At 40.9% G+C, this 25,916-nt stretch overlaps 1 protein-coding gene across 1 annotated transcript in view; it reads left to right on the forward strand.

Moving 5' to 3' along the window:
* The first annotated feature begins 13,342 nt into the window (after positions 1-13,342).
* RIMS4 (regulating synaptic membrane exocytosis 4) overlaps positions 13,343-25,916 on the forward strand; it is a 60,473-nt gene continuing 47,899 nt past the window's right edge. The window contains exon 1 of the mRNA XM_074288510.1: positions 13,343-13,803. Within this exon, the coding sequence (XP_074144611.1) occupies positions 13,707-13,803 (97 nt within the window). The 5' untranslated portion in view covers positions 13,343-13,706. The remainder of the gene's footprint in view (positions 13,804-25,916) is intronic.

Raw genomic sequence — 25,916 nt, forward strand, 5'->3', positions numbered from 1 at the left:
CAATTTTCTGGCTTCCCTTAGCTTCCATCAAATCCCAGTTAAAATCCCACTTGCTACAGGAAACCTTTTCCAGATTCCATTGGACATTATCTCCAATTTGCCCTGTATATATCTTGCTTGTTGTATCTCTCCTAGAGCTAGAAAACAGGGACTATCTTTTACCTTTCCTTGTATTTCCAGTGCTTAGAACATAGTAAGTGTATGATAAATACTCATTGACTGACTTGCCAATGTTTAGGACCACACCTGAGTGTGAAGGGGCAGATTGATTCTCTGAAAGCCTCCACAGTGATGAATCATAACACCTCAGAAGGAATTGCAAAATCAGCCTTTACTGACTCAGATGTTGCTTGTGGATGGGGAATGAAATAAATTAAAGGCAAGGGGGGAAAGGAGAGGGGTCAGAGAAAGCATCTGCTTCTCAGTCTCCTTGTATCATTATCATCCTCTCACATGAAGGGATCTATTCTGCTGATCAGAATTAGATCCCCAGCAGCCATTAGCAGATGGCTCCCATAACATGCCAAGAAAGAAATAAGGTTTATTAGACAGTGACTTAGTTAAAGTAACCCAGTTATTAAGAAACTAAGTCAGGACTTGAATCCAAGCTCTCTGACTCTAGGGACAACATATTGATTCATTTCAAAACATGTTTCACAGAAGAATCTAGGAGAAAGAGAAAAGGAAACTAGCCTCTGTATCCTATGTTCTGTAGCTTACAAGCAGAAATCTATACTGAAGCTCCCACAGCAGCATTATTTAATCGGTGGAATTCAAATCTCCACTCTGATCTTTTCCGTGCTGCTTAGTGGAGAGATGGAGCTGAAGTGGAGGGAAGGGAAGAATGAAACCTCAACCAGGAAAATTTCATTTTTCTGGGTTTTAATGCATAGAAATGTGCTGCACACTCTCTCCATTACATTATTTTTTACTGCTTGACCGTCTTAGTCAGGCTCTTAGCTGATCATCAATTCCAACTTTGTCAATACCAGCCAATTTTCCAGAATCAATTCAAGAGCCAACAGCATGAGAAGACTTGTATGAGATGATACAGAGTAAATTAAGCAGAACCAGGAAAAACAGTATCCATCATGACTGCAACAATGTAAAAAGGAAATACAAAAGAGATGAAATCCTGAGTAGTCATAGTCACCAAATTTGGCCCTGGAGAAAGGTAAGGAAAAATGTACCTTTCCCTTTTTTTTTTTTTTTTTTGAAGAAATGGAATGATCTACAATTAGAATATTGTGTACTATCAGACCCATGTGGCTGATATATTGGTTGATGTAACTAAGCTTATTTCCCCACCTCTTTCTTTTTCTTTTCTTATTCTTTGTGACAAGAAATGGATTATTGGTTAGAAGAGCATATAAATTGAGGACATGTGTAACTACAGGACACAAGTGACTAGAGTAATACTCATGTATAATGCTGCAGGAATATTAATGTCTCCTTATGCTGTCATTATTTTGCTCTTTGATGGGTATTAACATCTCAGAGCATGTATAGCCATGGGCATCCCTAAACTATTCCATGCTATCATGTATTAGGTTTCATCTCTTAAGTATCATCTACAAGCAATCTGTTCTCATATTTAAACTGTAGAAACCAGAAATCCTCTCCATTATAAAGGTAGGCTAAACTCTCTAAGAATATAAACATCACACCTATGAAGCAACATACCTAGTCAGGCAGTTAAGAAAAATAGTTTGAGTATCCCATGCTAAAATTTTTAAAGTCTAGCATTTAGAAAGTACTTTAAATTTTATCTGGCACTTTACAATCATTGTCACATTTGATCTTCACAACAACTTTGGTAGGTATGTGCTATTATTACACCCATTTCACAGTTGAAGAAACTGAGGCCAATATAGGATAAGTGGTTAATTAATGGCAAGCAGAGCCTCAAACTGAATTCTTGGGTTCTGTGTCCAGACCACTATTACTACTACTACCATTGTTATTTCCTACAATTCCCTAGCTTGATATGTATGTCTAATTCCAACTCACCTGATTTCCTATGGTTCCTTGATGTGCTTTTAATGGTACGCAAAACTAAAATTGTTTTTCAATCATTTTAGTTGTGTCCAACTTTTCATGACCCTTTTTGGAGTTTTCTTTGCAAAGATACTGAGATAGCTTGCCATTTTCTTCTCCAATTCACTTTCTAGATGAGTAAACTGAGGCAAAAGAGATTAAAAGGGTCTAAGGTTACAAACTGCTAAGTGTCTGCAGATGGATTTGAACTTAAGAAGATGTCTTCCTGACCCTACACCTAGTAGTCTATCCACTGTCTCAACCAAAATACTTGCCTGAAGAATGTAGCAGTTCTTTTTGTAGTGGCAAAGAACTGGAAATTGAATGGATGCCCATCAACTGGGGAATAGCTGAATAAGTTGTGGCATGTAAATATAATGGAATATTGTTGTTCTATAGGAAATGATAAGCAGATTTCAGATTTCAGAAAAGTCTGGAAAGACTTCATGAACTGATATTGAGTGAAGGGAGTAGAACCAGGAGAACATTATACTCAGTGACAGAAAGATTATGTGATGATCAACTATGATACACTTATCTTTTCTCAGCAATGCAATGATCCAAGCTCTTCACACAATTCCAGTAGACTTGGGATGGAAAAATGCTATCCACATTCAGAGAGAGGACTGTGGAGACTGAATATGGATTGAAGCATAATATTTTTATCTTTTGAGGGAAGTTTGCTTTTTCTTTCTCATGGGTTTTTCCCTGAGATTTTTTCTTGTATAACATGACAAAGATGGAAATGTGTTTCAAAGTATTGTACATGTATAACCTATATTAGATTGCTTTCTGTCTTGGGGAGGGAGAAGGTAAGGGAAAGAGAAATAATTTGGAACTCAAAATTTTATAAAAATTAATGTTGAAAAATATCTTCACATGTATCTGAAAAAATAAAATACTATTGAGAAAAAAATAAAATACTTATTTGGAAGCCATACCCTTCTGCTTGATTGTTTTATATGACTTTGTTCTTTCTATTCCTTCCCCAACATCTCAAGATTTAACTCAAAACTCACCTTTTCCATAAAGTCTTTGCTCATTTCCTCAGCCAGAAATGCTCTTTCCTTGCCTCTGAAAAGTGTTTTGTACCTCTTTGATATAGTTATCATATTTTCTATCTTCCACACAGGTACCTGTAGACTTAATCTTATCCTTCCTGCCTTTCAAATCTATGAGCTAACTGACTGATATCAACTATTATTGACTCCTTTTATTTCTTTTCCCTCTACCTCTGAGCATTCTTTTCTTCCCCCTCAGACTCAATGGAATAGACTCCCCTGGATTGTAGGAAGGGAGAAAAATGCCTTATAGTTTGTGGATGACTTCTAAAATGGCTATTTGTTATGTCCCAGATAGTGATGGCCCAGATATGAATTTTACATAAGTGCCAATGGTTGTATATGCTTGTATGTTCTATATAAAGAGCAAGGACCATAAATGCAAATATATTCTATGTTAAAGTCAGTGACTGAATATGTTTCATATAAATGACAATGCTTATATAACTGATATATTTCATGTAAATGGGAGGAATTTCTTGTGCTCTTAATGAATAGCAGTGATTGTATGTATTTTTCATGTAACTGTGACTGGCTATACTGCGTTCTCATATGTCAGTGCTAGCACATGCCTGAGTGTTTCATGTAAGTGATAATAATTGTATTACTGTGTTCCATGTGATAATGGTGATAATGTACCAACATTCAGTGTGTATACATGTAGCAGATATTTTTTTCTGTGTAAATGACATTCTTGTTCATATATTTTCTATGAAAATAAAAATGTTTAAAATAATTTATATTCTAGATAAATAGAAATGTTTGTATGTAAGAAAGTGTCTACTATGTAAATAGAACTGCTGGTATATGCTAATATGTTACATATTCTTTGGAATTATAAATGCTTATATCTGCTAATGATTTTATATAAATTAAAGTATTTGTATAAGGTAATGCTTAGCCTATACAAATGTAGGAGAACCTTGGATTGTCTCCATTTTCTTAATGTTATGTTCCTTCAATAGTATCATCTGAGGATCTGACCCTATTCTGGAAAGATATAAACCGACCAGCATCCCTATGCCCTCTAAGTTGCCCCTAAGAACAGGTCATGAGACAGATTCTAGCTCAGCATAAACATGCAATATCTGTATCTGTCTCTGTATAGAAATCTAAGATAGCAATAGTAATATATACAGAATAGCCTTTATTTCACCAGAGAATGTATGAAACCCAAAGGAATCACAGGAGCTCATAAACAAATACAAAAAATACATAAAGGAATACATAATAGCTTGCAAACAATAGACATATTTTCTTCCCTTTTCTGTGATTCTTGCCTCCCAATTATGATCCCAAAGTCTTTCGATTCAATGACAAACAGTGTGCTAGATTCCTCTTGAAAGGAAAATGACCTTTAGGTTTTCAGTAGGGGAAACATCTGACATTCTTGTGAATCCCTTTTTCCTCACAGGAAAAGTTCACCAATCTCTACCTCCAATAGAATCCTCACCCTGGAATGGAAGCATACTCAGGAATGGAAGTGGAATGGAAGCCATTAAACAGGCAACTACCTTCCTATCAAACCTGAATTGTGTAAATAAGTCATGGAAATGAGCTTAGCAAAATACAAATCTTCTATTTCCTCACACTCTAACTTAGTATTTTATAGTTTTTAGGTGGTTAGAAAGCTCTGAGTTTGGGATAAGGAAGATCTGAGTTCAAATTTGGACTCAGATGCTAGCTGTGTGGCCCTGGGCAAGTCATTTAATCCCTGATTGCATCAGTTTCCTCAGTAGTAAATTGGAGATAATAATAGTACCTACCTCTCAGGTTGGTGTGAGGTGAAATACTCAAATTCTTCTCTCTCTAGAAGGCCATATTTCTGAATTGGATTTGTGGTACTTTTACAGAAACTGCCAAGTTTGGTGCTATTCAGAAATCACCTATTTCTAGCTTTAAGTCTATATTCTGTGATGGTACTGCCTAAGAAATTCTCCTCTCCTTAGCAAGGATAGGAAATCAGAAATGATGTTATTCTCAGAGTACCCTCTTGAGCCACATATGGACAAGCACATGGACTTCTTTCTATCTATTTTTCCAGAATACTCCACTACTATTCAGCTGCTTCCTTGGCTAATGTGTCAGTGAATTGCAATAATTCTGAGACTCAAGGAGGACTTTATAAAGAAACATATCAGCATAAAGTAACAAGTCCATAGTTGGTGTGTTTAAGGGAAGGCTGGTTGTTAGGATTACTAAGTGAGAACTCGGGTTGTCTGGATAGTGACGAGGTGAGAATTCAGGTTTTCTGGACAATTACAAGGTGAGAACTCAGGTTGACTTGATAGAGGGGGCAAGCTCATTGGCTGGGGTGGTTCTTCCCAGAAGCCCTTGCATTATCCCACGCCCATTCTCTGGGAGGATAAAAAGAGACAGCACTGGGCGCAGAGAGCAGATCGGCCTGGAGAAGGATAAGAGCTGGAGGAGATTCAGAGCCAGGATTCAAGAAGAAAGACTCTGAATTGCATCAGGCTTGACGGGGCTCTCTGCAGGAAGGGAAGTCACTTCTTTGGACAAGAGTTAACAGCAACTGCCTGGAGACAACGGTTCGTTACAGGAAGAAGAATCTGTCGGAGAGATTTGAGTAGAAGACACAGCAGATCTCTTCCCAGAGAGAGATCCAGCAGCTTCTGGAGACGACAGCACATTACAATAACTGAGGTTGTCTAAACAATTCTGTAGCTCAGAATTCACACCTTTGGTCCAGGCCTTTGAAAAGAGTTTGCACCTTTGGACTTGGGGGGGGGGGGGGAGCGAGTTTACATGTTTAAAAGAGTTTGCACCTTTAAGAGGAGCAAGTTTATTGGTTGAAGTATTTCCTGCAGGCCCCTGAGTTCTCACTAGCCCAATCTCTGCTAGGATAAAAGAGGAGGGCAGTTGGGCAAGAAGTTAGTCTATACTGGGAAATTGAGTTTAGACAGCAGTTTGGAAAGAGAGTCTAGACTGGTAGAAGAACAAGACTTCCTGGGAGAACTTCAGGGAAGCTCGAGGAGATTCAGAGCCAGGATTCAGGAAGATAAGGATTCAAGATTCTACCTTTACTCTGGCTGGAGGCTCCAGAAGCTTCCCAAGAAACCTGCTCACAGAGGAAAAGATTTTATAGAAAAGAGATCTCCCAGAGAAGGATTATAATTGAAGAGATGACAGGACCTTTACAGCTGGTGGTCTCCAGTATAGAGCTATCTTTGATGGGAATCAGGAAAACCTGTATTCAGATCTGCCTTCAGACACTTACTAGTTATGTGACCCTGGATAAGTCAGTCAACTCTATTTGCCTCAATTTCCTAATCTGTGAAGTTATCTGAAGAAGGAAATGGCAAATCACTCTAGTCTCTCAGCCAAGAAAACCCCAAATGGAGTCACAGAGTTGGGCACAACTCAAAAGGACCTAAAAACAACAAGAAGAGCTTGGAAGGCAAGGATGGAATGATACTAAGGTAGCCCCATCCCCATCTTCCTCTCTTCCTCCCCCAGTGGAGCAGCAGAAAAATAATACCTTTAAAATGGAAGTGGGAAGGGTGGAGAAACAACTGTGTATGTTGCCAGAGTTTCAGGTATAGTGGTCTTCTAGCCTTGGCAAGAGGAGGAAGCCATGAAGATGGTTTGAGAGACTGCCTACAGGATTTAGCCTATCATTACACTGTGCTCATCATCACTCAGTGCATCAGAGCAGCCCAGTTTTCCACTGGGGAAGATATCTCCATTCTGATATCATAGGCAAGGAGACACCAGGGACATATCATAGAACATGGATTCTTCTATCAGGAAAATTTCTAGTCTTAGTAATTCAGTCCTAGCATCATAGGATTGTAGATTTGGAGCTCTAAGGGACCTTAAAAGCCATCTTGGTTAATCTGTTCAGTTTAAATATGAGGAAACTGAGGCTAAGAGTTTTAAGTGACTCCATATTCAGAAAGAGAATTATGGAAACTAACTGTAAATCAACATATGCTATGTTTATTTTTTTCTTTTTCTTCTGTTTTCTTTTTCTCTTGTGATCTTTCCCTTTTGTTCTAATTTTTCTCTCCTAACATAATTCATAAGGAAATATGCAAAAAAATGTACATGTATAGCCAGAGAGTGAGAAAAAGAAAGAGAAAGTCTGAATGAAAAAAGAGAGACAAGGAGATGGAGAGACAGAGGGAGAGAGAAAACCTGAATGAAAACCAAATAAAAAATTTTAAAGAGTTTATGTGACTTCCTAGAGTTGTATAGCTAATGTTTATGGCAGGAGTTGAACTCAGATCTTCTCAAGTATAAATCCAGTGCCCTATCAAAGTCAGACAAGGGAAAAAATCAGTCACATCTGAGATAGTTGGATGCTAGAATAATTAGATATTCAACCTTCTGGGGGTCACTATACCAACTCAACTTGCTCCATTGGTACTGTTCTACTCCATTTACATGAAATTCTTATGGACCTAACTGGAGTTCACAGAGTAAGCAAACTATGTCCTCAGATCAAATGAGAATGATATTTGTAAATCATTTATCCCATTTCATGACAGATTCTTAATAAATACTTGTTTGCTTTTCCATTTCCCTTCTCCCTTTTCTTCTTAGTTATTCAAGCTCTGACTTAACTACCATTAACAGAGGAAAAATAAGGGTGGGTGAGAGGAAAGAGTGCTTGTTTCCAGTCAGAAGACTGAGTTCAAATCCCCCACTTGCCACAGAAATATTTCATGAATCTGACAAGTCATTTCACTTATCTGAGTCTCTGTTTCCTCATCTGTAAAATGAGAAGATTGGACTAGGTAATCTTTAAAATCTCCCCACCTATACATCTATGATACCATTAACTGAGGATTTTATACATGCTATAAACTCATGTTCACTATATGCTACTTACCCAGACTTTTTAGAATGTGGTTTTGGAATAGTTCTCTCTTCCAACATGATTCTGAGGGATCATAGGATTGAAAACTGGAAGGGACCTTAGAGATCTTTAGTCCTATGTTCTTATTTTTAGGTGAGGAAAACAAGGTCCAGAAAGTTTTAGTGATTTGCTTAAGGAAGTAAAATATCAGAACTATTGTTCCAAAACAGGTTGCATGATTCTGGCTGCAAAAGCCTGCCCGGGGACTCTATCTTAGTCATAGAATTTCAGAATCAGAAAACTTGGAATTGTCCCAAGACACCATTATCCTTAAAAACCCTTACTTGACTTTTCCATTCTTTCAGGCTATCAATTGGACTGAACCTAACCTGTGGATAGCTGGAGTGGAACAGAGCAGGTTAGATACAGAAGAGTCAGGAATCAAACAGAAGTTTAATTTCAGGGTGAGGGAAATGGCTTGCAAGCAGGGAAGCATATCAGAGACATATGCCCAGGCCCTACCTCTAGTGTGAGAGAGAGTGTGAGGAGATCTCAATACTTATACCAATGGTTGCACCGTGAGCTGTAATCCTTATGAGAGGTAACAAAAACAAAAACAATGTGATTCATAACACAGCTTGATGATCAAAATTTGTCCAAGCTTGTCTGGTGCTTATCCAAGCTCATAGAACACTCAATGCTGGTCAAAACAATGCAATAATTATGTGATTTGGCCAGAGAGATCATCCCAGAGGGTGAGTGCAAAGGACTACTGTTATGTCAAGCTCAGAGAATCGCTTTCTTGCTGTACCTTAGCTCTGGAAAACAATCAAAGATATATCTTTCTTCCAGACAAACTCCTAGAAAAAAAGCTATCTACACTCATGGCCTTTGTTTCCTATTCTCAAATTCATTTCTCAATCCTTTGCAATCTGTCTTCCAGCATCATTATTCAACCAAAATGCCTATCACCAAGGTTACCAGTTATTTAACTGCCAAGTTCAATAATTTTTCTTAGTCCTCAGTTTTCTTGACTTCTCTGTAGCATTTTACACTATTGACTATCCTCTCTTCTATGATAATCTCTCTTCTCCTGACATTGCTCTCATGATTCTTCTTTTGCTTTTCTGGCCGCTTCTCATACTCCTAGTTAAAAATGAACTTATTACCTTCTCCACCAAATCTACCTTTCTCCTAGTCTTTCCTAATTCTATTAAAGACACCTCAATTCTTTTCACAATCACTCAGGTTGAAATCTAAAAGTCTTTCTCAACTCATACAATCAATTGCCAAATCCTACTGATTTTCCCTCCCTAGAATCCCTTACAACTCTGCCCTGATCTTCACTAACACATCTTTCACTTAATTTAGTCACTCATCATCTTTGACTGGATTATTACAATATCCTCATAGTTGGTCTCCCTGAGCCCAGTCTCTCCTATCTCTAATTTTTCCTCCACACAGCTGCCAAAGTGATATTCTAAAAAGAGAGTTCTGACCATGTTCTTCCCCCACTCAGGAAGTTCCATTGGCTCCCAATTGCCTCTGAATTAAAAAGACAAATTCCTGTTTGGCATTTGAAGACAGTTACCATCTGGCTTCAGTTCAGCTTTCTAGACATTATACATTAGTCCCTTCCATGCATCTGTAGTTCAGCCAAAGTGAGCTATTTGCACTTCTATTCCTCATATCTGTGCTTTGACATAAGTTGTGCTCTGATGTCTGGAAGGCACTTCTCCCCACCTATGCATCTTTGAACTCCTATATTCCTTAAATTAAAATATTTGCTCAAGGACTATCCCCATCATGAGGTTTTTTTTTCCTTAGCTGCTATTGCCTCTTCCTTGCCCCTGACTAAAAAAGTTTCTTTATATGTTTTTATTTACATATACAGGTATGTCTCATTTTTATACTTTGCTTTATTGTGCTTTGAATATATTGCATTATTTTTAACAAATTAATGGTTTGTGGCAACCTTGTGTTGAACAAACCTATTGGTGCCACTTTTTTTTCAAGAACACGTGTTCAAATAATGTCTGTGTCACTTGCAACTTAAAATTTTTAAATTGCTGTTAGATTTTTTTATGGTGATCTGTGATCAATAATTATTGTTTTGGGAGCCACAAACCACACTTATGTAAGGCTTCAAATTTAATTGATTAATGTTGTATGGTCTGACTACTACAGCAATTAGTTATCCCTCCATGTCTCTGTCTCTCCTCATGCTTCCCTATGCATTGAGATACAACAGCATTAAAATTAGACCAATTAATAATTCCATAATGGATCCTAAGTGTGCATGTGAAAAGAAGAGTCAATTGATGAGACATATTTCATTGTTATCTTATTTTATGAAATTGTTATTGCTACCACAACCTAAAACAACGACCACCATCCTGATAAGTCAATAGCTATCATCATCTAGGCAAGACCTTCTACCAACAAAAAGATTATGACTTGCTGAAGACTTAGATGATAGCATTTATTTTAGCAATAAAGTATTTTTAATTAAGGCCTGTACATTTTTAGACATACTACTATTGCATACTTAATAAACTTAAAATAAGTGTAAACATATTTGTATATGTCTCTCTCTCTCTCTCTCTCTCTCTCTCTCTCTCTCTCTCTCTCTCTATATATATATATATATATATATATATATATATATATATATATATATATATATACACATAGATAGATACTAAGAAACCAAAAAATTAATGTGACTTGATTTTTTGCCATATTCACTAAATTGCAAGTGATCTGAAATTGAACCCAGAATATGTGAGGTATTCTTGTATGTGTTTGTACTATTTTCTCTGATAGAATGTAAAAACCCAGGGGACAAGAATTCTTAGCATCTAGCTTATGAGTTCAAGAAAGGCATTGTTGGGGGCAGCTAGGTGGTGCAGTGGATAGAGCATCAGCCCTGAATTCAGGAGGATCCCGAGTTCAAATCTGGTCTCAGACACTTAACACTTCCTAGCTATGTGACCCTGGGCAAGTCACTTAACCCCAGCCTCAGGAAAAAAAAAAAAAAAAAAAAAAGGCATTGTCCATGGTGATCCTCTCTTGGGATATTCAGGCAAATCACCACAGATAATTTTTATGAGCCTCTCTAGTAATCATATCATGTATGCTTAGTAGTAGTGAGTGAGTGAGTGTTTAATAATTGCTTATCTATTTGATTGACTAATCTAATTCAACCAATCTAGAACAGGAATTTTCTATACAACATCCAAATAAATGGCAGTCCACTTCTTCTTAAACACCTTTAGTGTTAGAGCATTTACCTTTCAAGGCAGCCCATTTGATCAGGACAATTCTGATTATGAATAATTTCTTCTTCATAACAATTTATAAAACTTGTTTTTCTATAATTCACTCCCATTGCTAGTTTTGCCTTGTAGGAGTAAGGGAAGCAATTCGAATCCTTCTTTTCTCTATATTACAGATAGCTTCAGCTTAGGGATCTGATTTTGTGGATTCCAGGGACACCCAAGGGAATGACTTATCAATGCTCTATATACCTTGGACTGTTCTGAGACACTCCTCTCCACAGACCTCTAGGAAAGAGTTGAATATCTGAAGGCTACCTCCACCCTAAGAAAATAGTTGAATAGTTATGGTAATTCCTTCCCATCTTTGCATACTTGAGAAATTCCCTTATTTCACTAAGAATGGAAAATTAGGGGCATAGAGAGTCAGGGGCAAGGAAATGAACCTCCTCAATTCTCAAACCCCCAATTTGGTTAATGGGATTCTGCTCTACTCTAACTGGTGGGTCCCATGCTCATGATAATCAAATCCACAGTTCCCTTTCTCCCCACCTCCCATTCCTACAGGGCTTAGAAATTTTCAAAGGCTGTTCCATTGACAAACATATTTTATCTTTATGACAGCCATGGGAGGAAGACAAATTTTCAGTAACACAGCATAGAAATGCTTAGGACCTAGTACCTAGAATGTCAGTTATGAAAGAGACATTGGAGATATCATTTTTCAGAGGGAAAAATTGAGATCAAGAGTGTAATACATATATACATAACTTGTAATAATAATACCAAATATTTACATAGCAATTAAGGTTTGCAACATGTTTTATAAAGATATTTCATGTGAATCTCACAACAATTTTATGAGATGAGCACTAATATTAGTCCCATTTTATAGATACAGAAATTGAGACTCAGAGGGCTTAAGTGATTTGCCTATGATCACATGATTAGTAAGAGTCTGAGGCAAGATCTGGATCCCAGGTGTTGATTCCAAGCCCAGCATTTTGACCATTGCACCACTTTAAATCTTAAATGAGGTCACTCAGAGAATTAGAGGCTGTGTTGAACTGTAACTCAGGCATTCTGATTGGCTCTTCCAGACCCAACATTAATCAACCTAATTCTTCCTAGGAAAGCCATGCTTGTGTGATGCTCTTTGGCAATATCCAACTTACCTGCTCTGACCACAGGCAAACCTTATTCATTTCCTTGGAATGTTGTAAGAAGATGATTGTGTAAAACTTCATACACAGTGAACTAGACTCCCAATATCTGAGTCTGAATCCAGTCATCCCCTCCTCCCCTCTAAGGGAGCCAGAGTGACCTTCCCTTTCATTCATACTCCCTGATTCTCCCTCTGGATAAGGCTGCTCTTGTGGGAAGAAAGTGAAATCTATCCAGGACACTCCTCCACCAAAAGGGATAACTTTTAAAAAGTGGGTTACAAATACAAAAGAGAAGATTAAGGAAAACGATGATCGTGGGATTCAATTTGGATTCCCTTCCCTATATACCTAACCAGGGAATGAGAAAGGGTGGGCACATTGGGACATTGGGAGATATTGGGAATAGGAGAAAGGAAAGAGATATCATAGAACTTTGAGAAGTATGGTGGATGGGAGAAAGACATCTGCATTTGGAATCAGAAGACCTGAGCTCAAACCCAGCTTTGCTGTTTAACTACCTGGATGACCTTGAACAAATTCCAATACCTACCTGGGCCTCAATTCCCATCCCCACCCCCCACCCCCAGTAAAATGCGAAGGTTGAATTTAAATGACTAGATCCTCTGATTCTAAATATTCTGTTCCTATTATTAGACCATGTTGAAGGCCCTTCCAGCTCTAAGACCTTTGCTTTTCTAACCAGTACCGCCCCACTTGTCGCTCTCCATTCTCACCGCTGTCAGTGACACCTGCTCCTTGGTTTTGCGCTTCTGTTTGACTCAAAAGCTGGTCGAGCGCTGTCCAGCGTCCCCGGAGAATGGTGCGCCCGGTTTAGGGCCCCGCCCGCCTCAAGACCACTTCCCCTTTAACGTCTAGCCCCCCAATTTCCCGACTCCCTGGGAGCCCCCTCCCTCCTCGGGCCACGCCGATTGGCTGAGCCGATGACTTCACTCTAGAGCCCGCCCTGGGCTGGGGGAATGAAGCGCCAGTCAGGTCTGCGCTGCAGACTGGAAAGCAGGCTGTCCCTCGGTTCCGTGAGTCTCACCTTGGCGCGGCCCGGCTCGGCCCGGCCCTGCCCCACTCCATCCCATCCTATCTCACCCGCTCCCAGCGCTGCAGGCGCAGCTGCCCAAGCCCGGAGCGCAGCGCAGCGCCCTGGGTGTGGGCCCCCGCAGCCTAGTAGCCGGAGCCCGAGCCCCAGCGGCTCCCTCTCTTCTTCCTTCGGAGCCCCAGCCTAGCCGCCAAGACGCCGCGCGCAGTGCTTCGGGTCAAAAATGGGGCGGCTAAGCTGGCCAAGCCGCCGGCGGCCGAGGCGCCCGGGGCCGGACCTCCTGGGCTCTATATGGAGCGCTCTCAGAGCCGCCTTAGCCTGTCCGCCTCCTTCGAGGCGCTCGCCATCTACTTCCCCTGCATGAACTCCTTTGACGAAGAGGACGCTGGTGAGAGCCGGGAAGCTGGGGGGGGGGGGGGGAGATGGTGGAGAAGGGAGGCCAGCGGTCTGGCAGAAAAGGGATGGGGGGCTCGGGAGGCAGAAATGGAGGGGAGGGCACGAGGGGAGGCAAGAGCTGGAATTTTGGAGAGGCCTCGGTAGAGGTGAGCGGACAAAGTGATAAAAGGATGATCGCCCCAGGATTGGGGTTCGGAGGACTGGGAAGATACGGCTGGGAAGAGATTAGGGGCAATAGAACGGCTGGCCGTGCCACCCGAAGTGACCCTTGACTGAGGGCTCTGGGATAAGATACATGCCCTTCCCCACGAGATGGCTCCCGGGGCGTAGTCTGGATTTTTAGGCAGTCTCTGGGGACTGGGGAGCTCTAGGAGCAGAATGCTGGCTTGAGACCTCTTGCTTGTACTCAACACGTATCTTGGGCTCCCTGCGCCATCCCCCCACCCCCAACACACACACGCCACACACACACACACACACACACACACACACACACACACACACTCACTCACTCCAATTTCCAGAGAAGGAGCTTGCTCAAGGCCCCATGGCGCCCCCCCCCCAGCCCCCGCCCAGGTTCCTCATCAGAGCTCTGGCCCACTTGAGCAGAATGGGAAAGGGAAGATAGATAAGCACCTTTCTTCCATCTCTTTATCGTTCCACCTGGGGAAGATGTGTGACTTAAACAAGAATACTGACTTCGGGTTTTTGATTAAGAGTAGTTTTCCCTGGGGGAGTGTCCCTAGAGACAATCCTCTTTAGGGCTGCTTGGGGAATGGGTTGGACTTGGCATCATCTAGCAGACCAAAAGGACACGGGGTGCTGGAGTCACATATTTGTTAACTCTTACCCAGAGAATGAGTGAGAATGGAGAGTAAAGGGTCTTGGGCATATTCAGAAGAAACTCTGAGGCTTCCAATTTGGGACTAAACAAAACAGGCAATTCTGATGAGGTTGTGTGAGAAAGTGACTTTCTTTCGGTACTTTGTTTTGTTTGAGTAAAAGATGGCTTCTAGAGAACTATCCTGGGTTGAGTAGTGTGTGTGTGTCTCTCTCTTTCTGTATGTGTACGTGTGTGAAAACTATCTAGAAATATTGGCTTTGGCTCCATTGCAACTGTAGTTGCTGACTGAGTCAGAAAGAGGACCAAATGCAAGGATTGAAGGATCATAGATTTGGAGCTGGAATGGACTTAAACACCACTGGGTTCTCTTCCCCCTGCTTCCGTTGAAGCACAGAGAGGTTAAGTAACTCGTTCAGAGGCACACAGCTAGTGTCTGTGACTGGACAAATCCAATGCTCTATTTGTTACACCACAATGCCTTTCAAGTCTAGGATGGGAGACTAGAATCACTAAGCTGTCTGTGCTAAGACCAAAACCTTGTTAGCAGTAGGTGCTTATGGGGAGGATCATGGAATAATAGGTTGATCCCTTTATGCTTTGGAATAGAAAGGGGCTAATTTTCTCTGTTCTCCTGTCCTAACAGAATAACCAGGGAGTAGTCAGAGCAGTAGAGTCAAAGCACATGGATTTTAATCTTTAATTTAAAGTGTGCTACACATTATCTTTGTGATGTTGGATAAACCATCTATCTTTCCTGGATCCTTCAGTTTCTTTATCTGTGAAATGAGGGAGTTAGATTAAATGGCCTCTGAAGTCCCTTCCTGCTCTGATTCTATGATCCTATTTAAGTCTGAAAGAATTTCAAGGATTCTATGTGGAACTACACTGCCCAGACTCACTGAGAAGAAACACTGATTTTGAGGCGGAGAGGGGGGAACAGTTCCATGATGCCAGGCTTAGGGGCAAAGTCACCCCAGTTCTTTCTCACTCTTCTCCATATACATGCCTGCTCAGATACCAACCATTGCCATTTTGAATGATGTCTCTCCCTTCTTCCTCCCATCTTACACACATACCTCCTAAGAAGATATAACAAAAGTTCAGGACTAGAAGGAAACATTTACATCCATTGATTTAAGAAGGAAAATAACTGAATGTCAGAATTGGGCTTCATCCTAGGGACAGACTGTTGAAGACAAGAGAGATGAAGCAAATCTCTTTTTTCTCTCCCCTCTTTACACCCACTCCAATCCTTTCTCAATCTATAGATTTGTCTCAACATTCACCTTCTTAAACAAAGAGGTCAACTCTTAGAGGACAATACTAGACAGTCTGGGGAAAGGACTTTGTGCCTCTTCTCAGAGTAAGAATAGGAAACCCTATAATTTGGTATCATCAGGTGGAGGCAGGAGCAACCACATGTTTCTCTAACTTGTTCCTTTTCAGGTCAGGAATATGACAGCAAGAAATCTGACTAGAAAAATGACCTGGAATCTAGAAAAGTTTGAGATGGAAGCAACAGTTCTCAAAAGCCTTTGCTTAGGATCTCCTTGCTTAGTGCCTAGTACACCAGAAAATCAGAAACAAAATGCTGTCTGTATAATTCATTTCCATTCTGGGGGAAATTTTTTTTTAAATCATTTTTTTACTTTTCCCTCTCAACAATTTCTCTGCCAACAAAATAACCAGTTGCATTTTGCTCTGCTAGTTTCTAAAGGAAAATATTTTATCTCGAGATAAGGGCAGGATTCTACTCTCAGAATATACTATTGGATCCATGGTTTTATGAGTCTTCTACCCCTTCACCTCTGCAGATCACAACCCTTCTCCAACTATTCATGCCTTCTTATCTTGTCATTTTCGTCCATGTCTTCCTACCACTTGTCCATAAAATCAGCGAGCTGGAAGCCTTTGTCTCATTCTTTTAAATGTTTCCAGGGCACAAATGTAACACCCGAGCCATCCATCTGTTTTCAGTTTAAGACCTCACCCATGAATAGTCCTTATTTTTCATCTCTCTACCTCACATTCTCACTAGTGGCGGAAGCAAAGCAAGGGTGATTATTCCCATTCAGTTCTAGCAAATTGAGGTCCAGAGAAGGGATGGCCATAGTGAAGGGCGAAGCTCGGGTCAAGCTCAAGCCTCCTGGCTCTCTTTCTCATGCTGCTTCGAAAGCTTTCAGAAATGGCTTAACGCTATATCGCCTCTCCCTCCTCCCCTCTGAAATCCGCTCCATCTTCTTCCTTCCCCCGCCGCGTTCCCCCTTCCTGAGAAAAAAAGACTGTGTCCCTGACCCGGCTTCCGGTGAGACGAGCCCCTTCCTCTGTCCTATGAGCGCCGTTCTGAGTCATGGCGCAAGAAGCGGCTCCACGAAAAGGATCAAACTGCACATCGTCTCCAGGGTGAAAAAAGCTTCCCTCCAGCCTGGCGGGGCTGGGTAGAGAGCGGGCCGGCGGCAGCGCTCTCTCTCTCTCTCTGGTCGGTTGCGGGAGCACATACGTGTATATGTGGCTGTAGCTGTGGCCGTGGCTGCTCAGTGGATCTCTTTCAATAGCTACTAGCCTTAATTACAACAAATGCTTGGAGTACTTTATTATCACTGTTATTGCCGAGTGCAAACTTTATCTACTAGAACTCTAAATAGGTGAAGGGGAACTGGGAAGTGTCCTTGAGTTCTAGATCTTGCTCCGATTTCTCTTCAGCCTGACTTCCCATTTTGGTCACTAATGAAGGTCTTTTCAGAGCTTTTCAGTAACCTTGCATAAGGACAGTAGGCCCCTCCCTTCTTGAGAAGCTGGGATCCCTCCGAAAATACAGAGTCCATTGTAATGAAAATGTTCCCCAGGAGACATTTCAGATTCCAAGTCTCAAAATCGATGAAATTATAGTATTATTGTTTTTGTCTTGCTTCAAAAACTTGCTGAACTGTAACTTGAATATATTTTTATTAGAAGGTGGGTACTGGAGAGATTACTGAAACATGGATTAGGTGTAAAAATTGCATTAATATGTGTTTTTTTTAAAATCTGATAGTACATACATTTTCACTGCCACTCTTCAGAAGGAAGAATACATCTTTATGTACAGGAATGACCAAGAACTTGTCTCATCCCAGAATGGGGATGTGACTTGTCCACAGTCACACAGCTGGGACCTAGCAAAGGGGGAGGGGGTCTAGGAGAAAGAAGACCCATCTAGGTTAAATGACTTGGCCAAAGTCACAAATGACAGCCAAGACTGGAACTCAGATCCCCGACTCGAATTCCATGACTTTTCTATTGTGCCCAGACTCCTGTTAAGAGTTTATAATCTGGACTGAGGGATAGGGCTAGACCTAACCTTTGAACCACGACTTTCCCTCTGTTAAAAGCTGTAGGCTGCTTCCTGTGTTGAATTCAGATATTCAGGCTTATTTCACTTGGTTTATTCATTTTCCATATCTGAAGACAGTAGCGGTAGGGATCCAAATCCTACTTCTGATTATTACAACTTTGTTATGTCCCCTGGACAAATGGTTTCACTTTGCGGGTCTCATTCCCCTCACCCATAAAATGAGGAGGGGGAATCTAGATTTTTTTCTGAGGTCCCTTCCATCTGTTAATCTGATCGTTTTGCTAGGGTTCCATCTCGGCAGTCCAGAGCACCCCTGGTGCTTCCAGAGGAGCAGTGGATCCTGGGGGCGGGGCTGGAATGTCCTCTTGGTGATTGTCCCATTTCCTCCTATTTCCTCCTCAGTTTTCTCCGCATTTAGGGAGATAGATGTAGGAACCCAGTTCTAGGCTGTACAGCCTTTAAAGCTTGGGTAGCAGATTGGCACCCATGGGAATCCTAGAATAGGATTGGAGGAAGAGAAGGATGGGAGGGGGGCGCGAGGAACTACACTTCCCCCTCCTCCCCAAACCTGACCTTTGGTAGCTTTCAGCAGGTAATTTTTCAACTTAGTTCTCTAGAGGCTACAGCTTTACCCTAGGCGGTGACTGAGGAGGTAGCGGGGAAATAGAGCCTAGCCTAGCCGCCGTCTCTCTCGATTCGGCTCTGGCCCCCGCAGCTGCAGGAGCGGCGCCAGGATGCTGTGAGCGCTGAGAGGGAAGGGAAGAGGTTTCCATGGCAACAGCCCGTCAGCAGCGGTCCTCTCCCGGCGGAGCCCGGGCAGTGTCTTCAGGATAGAAGTTTCCTCAGGCGCCCACAGACCAGACCAGCTCCCTTCTCCTCCTTCCCACCCCTACCCTTTCTTTCAGACTAAAGCATGAGTTTGCTCTGGATCCATGACTTAGGTTACAGTTTCTGTAAAACACCTGAGACAATTCCTTCAGGCCTCACCCGGGTCCCAGAGCCTAAAAAGACACTATCCAGGTCAAGAACTTCCACAGACTTGGGGAATTAGCTTTTCAAAAAACCTGTGGGCAGATTTATTCTTAACACAATACTTCACATTTCTGTAACACTTCAAGGCCACACACAATTTGCAGTATGTGTAAAATGTACATGGTGCTCTAGTTCCTCTTCCATCTGTATCTATGTATCCTTGTACTATTTTTCTCACAGCGTTGTATATATAATTCTTATGCCAAAAACATATATAGGGAGAAAAGAGAGAGAGATAGAAACAAAGACAGAGAGATAGACATAGAGACAAAGAGAATGAAAGACACAGAGAAAAAAGACATTTTGAGGCAGAGACCAATAAGCTGCATGACTTCTGAGCCAAAAAAAAAAAAAAAAAAACCAAACCAGGTTCAAATATAGGTCTGATACTTATTAATTATCTGACTCCAGGCCAGCCATTTCACTTTTCAGTGTCTTAGAGACAATTTTCTAAGATTATAAATTGCAGAAAAGGTGTTGATCTATGTTGATAAAGTTCCTAGAGCCAAAGAAGCACCTTTATACCAATGACATCATAGATTCAGTCTCTTTAAAGACTTCAGTCCTGAAGTGATAATACAGGAATTATTATCCCTATTCTTACAGAGGATAGAACACTGCCTTAGAAAGGTTAAGCCTCTTTCCTGATATCTCGCTGAGCAGGTGTCATAGTCAAGGATCCATTGCAGTTCTTCTGAATAGAAGGCTAGTGTTGCAGTTCTAGTCTGCTATTTTGTGTGTAGGTTTGTGTGTGGTGAAGAGAAACCTAGTTATTACTAATAACCACCTTTACATTTTAAAAAGTATTTTAGATGTATTGTCTCCTTGGATCCTTACAACTTCTGAGGAGAGCTAGTCAGGGATTTCCTCCATTTTACAAAAAAGAGAATCCAAAAACCAGAGAAATCGTCATTTGCATGAGGTCATATAGCTAGGAAGTAACAGAGAAAGGATTCAAATCCAGATCTTCTATCTCCTTATCCAGTGATCTTTCCACTGTACCACATTCCCTATGGGTCCTTGGAATTTCCATTGGGAATAAGGGTAGGGATCAGAGTCAGAAATCCACACTCTGGATCTTCTTCTTTTTCACTGCCATGGATCCAGAAGCCCCTGGGAATGTCTTCTGTATCTCTCTGTTCCCCACCCTTGCCCCTTCTTCTTTGACCTTTTTCTTCCTGTCTTGGCAGAGTTTCTTTCCCAGGACTAATGTTCCCTTCTGTCCTTGAAATATGACCTGGAACTTTTGATGGGAAACAAACTATCTACAATCTCCCTGGAGGTGAAAAAGTGCATTCCCTCTCCTTGCAAAAGCAATGGTCTAAGTGTATGACTTAGACCCTGTTAATCTGGTGGAGGGGTTTCTCCTATCTTCTTCTCTCTCTAAGGTTGATGGAGCTACTTTTGACTCTACTAAAGCTATGTCTTCATGATAGTATAATATGTTGAGAACATTGGATTTAGTGTCAGGAAATCTGTTTCTCAGTCCTAGGTCGAATAAGTCCATTTATTAACTGTGTGACCCTTTGTATCCTAATTTCCTCATCTGTAAAATGGGGATAACAATGGTGTAATGGAAAAAGGATCTTGATTTGGCTTCCATTTTTTTCTTTTCTACTTACTAAACCTGAAAAAATCACAATTTGTCTAGGCCTTTCTTTCCTTATCTGTAAAATGGGATAAGTCACATTAAGACTATTTAGAATACTTCACAAGACTAATATAAGAGAAAGCTATGAAGTATTACTGAAGGATTCTAAAGTATAGTTATACTTTGGCTATTGTCTGGGAAAAACTGAGAACCCCTTTGGGACTTCTACAGCCAAAGTGAACCAAGGAATTGGACCAATTACCGAGTTAATTCAATAAAGAATAAAAAATGTTTCACTAAAGTTATCCTGAAGGAATTTCAGGATATTATGTTACTGGGATAATATAGACTAAATTGCCCTTCCCCCACTACTGTCCACCTCAATAAAAAAAAAATATATATTATCTAACTCAGCTATCTTGATGCTGAAAAGAATGAATGTTACTTCTTTTTCAACTTTTTGATCTGACATTGTCTTGATCTCTGCTCCCTTTGATATCAATTATTGACATCCCTGCTCTTCACCCTAGACTTAGAGGCAGGTAGAGTCATGCCCCACAAATTGTAAGGTCCTGAGGGCAGAATCCACACTTCCAGTGGCTAGCATGGAGCTCTGTGAACACCTGGTAATTAATGAAAGTTAGTCGAATAAATGTGGTTGAATAGAATGTATAGGGGTAAATTTGGGGGGGGGGGAGAAGAGAAAGGTTCAAGTCCTTGTCTAAGATAGGAAAGGCACCAGAAAAGAGTATTACAAGATTTTCTTACTAGGGTACCTGTATAGCTAGAACTTGTAATAAAATCTGAAAGGAGTCTTAGAGACCACCTAGTCTAACCTGTCTCATTTTATTGAGGCCAAGAGAGGGGAGATGAATTACCTAAAGTCATACAGTAAATTGATGGCAGAGCCAGGGCCTGAAATTTTGGCTTCCACCGAGCTCTTTCTAGGACTCCATGGCTTTTCCAACATGTGACCGTATTTGACCTCCCTCTTACAGGCAGCTGTGCTCCACTAGCTATCTGGGCAACTTTCTTTCTCCATCCCTCTCCTTTGAGTGTCTTAGATGGTTGCAGTCCCATCTAGCCACTGATTAAACTTCTACTGTCCCCTCTCTAGTGTCCTCTCTTTTGGCTCTCCAGGGCATGTACCTCTATCTATCCTCCTCCCTGAATACATGCAAACCAGGTTTGGATTATATTTAAGGCTTTGCTTTTGATTTGACAGCTAGGGAACATTTTTTCTCCAGTCCCCCCTCTCTACCACCTCCCTCTTCCCCCCCAAGCTGGGCTCTGATTCATTCGGAAACTGACAAGGCTGATGTCAGCTATATTCTTAGCCCCCAGGATTGTAACTGCATTTAGCAGCGCACTTCATTAACAGTTTTGGAAACAGCACAGGAGTGAGATGTCCCTAAAGAGTCCTTGTGCTGGGTCCTCATAGGGAAGGAAAAAGGTGAAGGAAGGGATGGAGGGGGTAGGGTAAGGACAGGTCTAAATCTCTTATTTTAGAGAGAAGAAAACAACTAAAAGATGGAAGTGTCCAAAGTCATGCATTGATTAGTGGCAGGGTTAAAACCTAGATCCGTAAGTCCTGCTGCTTCGTGGAAGGGGCTGTTTGGGATGAAGAGATGCTTGTGTTTGGGATGTGTTGGCAGCATTAGTTATACCTACTCTGAAAACCATCCTGGCTGACAGAAGCCTGAGTTTGGAAAGTCATTGAGACTTGCCTAAATAATCCTGGAATCTCTAAATAATAATGATCATTACCACTTTCTTAGAAATAATCATGTTTTCCATTTCTGTAACACTTTTAAGTGAGTGCTTTTTTTTTTGTCCACAATGCAGAAAAGTGAGTAGTGCAATTATTACCTCACTTTACAGCCAAGGAAATTGAGGTGCAGTGATGTTTGTGGTCACACTGCTAACAAGTGTCAGAACTTGTTCTTGGACTCCCACTCTTAGTCTAATCAAATGATAGAATCACCTACCACAGCTGAAAAAGACTTCAGAGGCCATGCTGTCCAACCCCATCATTTTATGCACAAGAACCCTGAAGCTCAGGCAGTAAGTATCAAAGGTGGGATTTGAATCCAGGTCTTGGGACTCCATATTCATTGTTCTTCCCACTAAACTTTGAAATGGAATATCCAGAGAATATCTAATCAAATGCTCTTGTAATACCGATCAGAGTACTGAGGTCGGAAATAGGAAAGGAACTTGTGTGATGTCATTATAGCTAATGAAGAGCTGAAACTGAATCTTTTTATTCCAGAGTCCTCTCTAGGGAAAAGAATCCAATAATATCTTTCAGTGAGGAAAGAATCATAAATTAATAATCTGAAAACCAAGATTCCGGTCCCATTTCTGCCATAAACTCCTTATATGATTTTCATTTTCTCTTTTCCTCTCTTGGTGCCTCAGTGTCATCATTTGTAACATGAGAAGATTTGACAAGATGGTTTCAAAAGTTTCTCCCTACTCTAACAACAGAGGAACCCATGATTCACATCCTAGCATTTCACACCTTGACATAAACAACTCTCACAATTCTTTGCTTATCATTTGAGACCTGCCCTCAAACATAATTCTTTGTAACTATCCCCATAGAGACCATACTTTTCTTTCTTTGAGAGAAATTCAAATCCTACAGAATTGCATGAGCCAGCTCCATGATAGATCCCCAATAAAGTGTTTTAAAGGTAACAAAGATGGCTCCCATTTATATAGGACTCTGAGATAAAACAACAACATTTTTATATCCATTATTTAATTTATTCCTCACAACAACTATCAGTGCTAATATTATTGTCCCCATTTTGTAGTTGAGGAAACTGGGGCTTCTAAAGAAATTATCTCTAAAAGAGAGACTTGAACCCACTTTTTTTTTTGTACCAAGTGAAGTGCTCTTTGCACTGAGCCACATTGCCTCAATAGGACATTCCATATTAACTGCTGATTTAATAAATGAAGCGCCAAGAGGATGCACAATTATGGAGGTCCCTTCCCACTTTAGCATTCTGGGGTCATAGCCTCTTTCTCACATATATTCCAATTTCTTTTGTCTGAGAAGCACATTTTGGAGCCCTCCTTTCTCCATTATGTCTATAGAATATTATGAGGAGATTCCATTTCTACTTTTTCCCTTCCTGTTATTAGCAATTACAGAGTTTGGTTTGGAGTTGATGTCTTAGCAAATTATAGGACATCACTGTATATCTTCTACCTTCACTTCAGTCCATTCAGCAAGAATGCAATCCTCTTATATCCTTTATGACAAGAGGGGAAAAAGAGGGGCTTTGTGAATAAAATTCCTAAGGAAAGGATGCTATCCATAGATAGAAGTGAGATGTTTGGACAAAACTTGCTAAAAGACATTTAAGTTGTCAGAGCTGAGAGAGCCCATAGAAAACAGAATGACAGGACTGGATGGGACACAGAATCAATCAATAAACATTTATTAAGCACTTACTCTTTGCCAAGCACTGGGGATACAAAGACAAAAAAGAAACAGATCTTGCCCATGAGGAGCTTGTGTTTTATTAAGGGAGATAGCATAAACATTTATAGAGATATAAAAAATGGCAGAGCTAAAAGTACCCTTAGGACAATGTCATAATTAGCAGGAAATCTAAATCCTTAAAAATCATCTATTCCCTCATTTTACAATGGGGAAACTGAGGCCCAGGAATTGAGACTCTTTCCATGCTATCAGGAATTTCAACCAGTTACCAATCATTTGAGGAATACCTACTATGTGCTTCAGCCCCGAGAAACAAAAAACAAATAAAGACCCTGTCCTCAGCTGAATCTTTGAACATTGTCTTCGGTCTCCACCCTTGGGGCTCTTGCTCTCTATGGTGTCTCCCAGAGATTGCTAGCTTCCGCCTGGCATTACCCTGGGAGCATGTGGGAGGATGTGTCACTAATTGGGGCCCGTAATGGGAAATTAATTAGTTCGAAAAGCAAATGTCTCTGATGAAGCCTGAAGCACAGCTTGGGCTGGTTGCCTCCCAGTTCACCCTCCTCCAAACCATCTGGTTCTGGGAAGGGGAGTCACTATTTGGGGCAAGGGCCCCCTCTAGACAGTCCCTAAAAAAGTTAGAAGGCTCTTGAAAGTGTAGAACTTCAAGGTACATGTGTGTATGTATGTATAGGATTAGAAATTGTGGAGAATTTATGATTTTTCCCCTCTTAACCTGTTGAATACTTCTAATCCAATGCTATCTCCTTTGGGAAGCCTTCCCTAATTCCCTGATTCCCTGCCTCTGCCCCAAATGGTAATAATCTGTTCCTGTGGAATACTTACATATACATTGTTTTGTACCATGTCGATGCACCTCTCCACTGTTCTGAAGAACCTGTATAGTTTTCTGGGTCTGGGTCTTGTCCTCCTCCTACATGATAAGGGTAAGGATCCTATCTTAGTTAAACTTTTTAATTCCCCAGTGCTTAGGAAATACTACATTCAACTATATTGTTTCTTCATCATGATCACTCTTCATGCCAACTCTTCATGATCCCATTTGGGGTTTTCTTGGCAGAGATACTGGAGTGGTTTGCTATTTTTCCAGCTCATTTTACAGATGGAGAAACTGAGGCAAATAGGTTAAGTGATTTGCCCAGAGTCACATAACCAGTGTCTGAGGTCAGATTTGAACTCAGATCATCTAGTTAGTAAGAGGCAGGTAGTTTAGGAGAGAAGGGGAGAGCAGCTGAGTGTGTGTGTGTGTGTGTGTGTGTGTGTGTGTGTGTGTGCGCGCGCGCCGTGCTTGCGTCTTCTTCTTTGGCTGGGTACCTGAGATAAATACTGGCAGACTCACGAGCCTATTACTCCTAGTCCCAGGTACCCAAAATTTCACCAGAACTCCTGACTGTTCAGGTTCTTATGGAAGCCCCCTCCTATAAACCTTGTATCTTCTGTCTTCTCCTGAAGTCACTTGCCCCATGGTCCAGGGTTTTAACAATTTGCTGTCTGTTTTCCAAAGTGGTGACAATGATTCATGTGTCTGATTGCTTGCTAAGTTGTTTATTGCTGATGATAGATTGAACTTTTCTTAAAGATGAAAGGGATCTTAGAAATCAAAGGATCTTATAATCCTTTGATCATAGGTTAATGGTTAATTGAAAAAGCAATGGATTTGGAATCAGAGGACATGAGTTCCATTCTCAGCTTTGCTATTTTCTGCCTGAGTGATGGGGGTGGGGGGGCAGTTACAAATCTTTGAACCTCAGTTTCCTCCTACATTAGATAAAGGGTTCAGAGGCAGCATCATGCAGCTGAAAAGACCCTGAATTTTGAGTCAG

The sequence above is a fragment of the Sminthopsis crassicaudata genome, chromosome 2 (assembly GCF_048593235.1).
Source record: "Sminthopsis crassicaudata isolate SCR6 chromosome 2, ASM4859323v1, whole genome shotgun sequence".
Classification (NCBI taxonomy): Eukaryota; Metazoa; Chordata; class Mammalia; order Dasyuromorphia; family Dasyuridae; genus Sminthopsis; species Sminthopsis crassicaudata.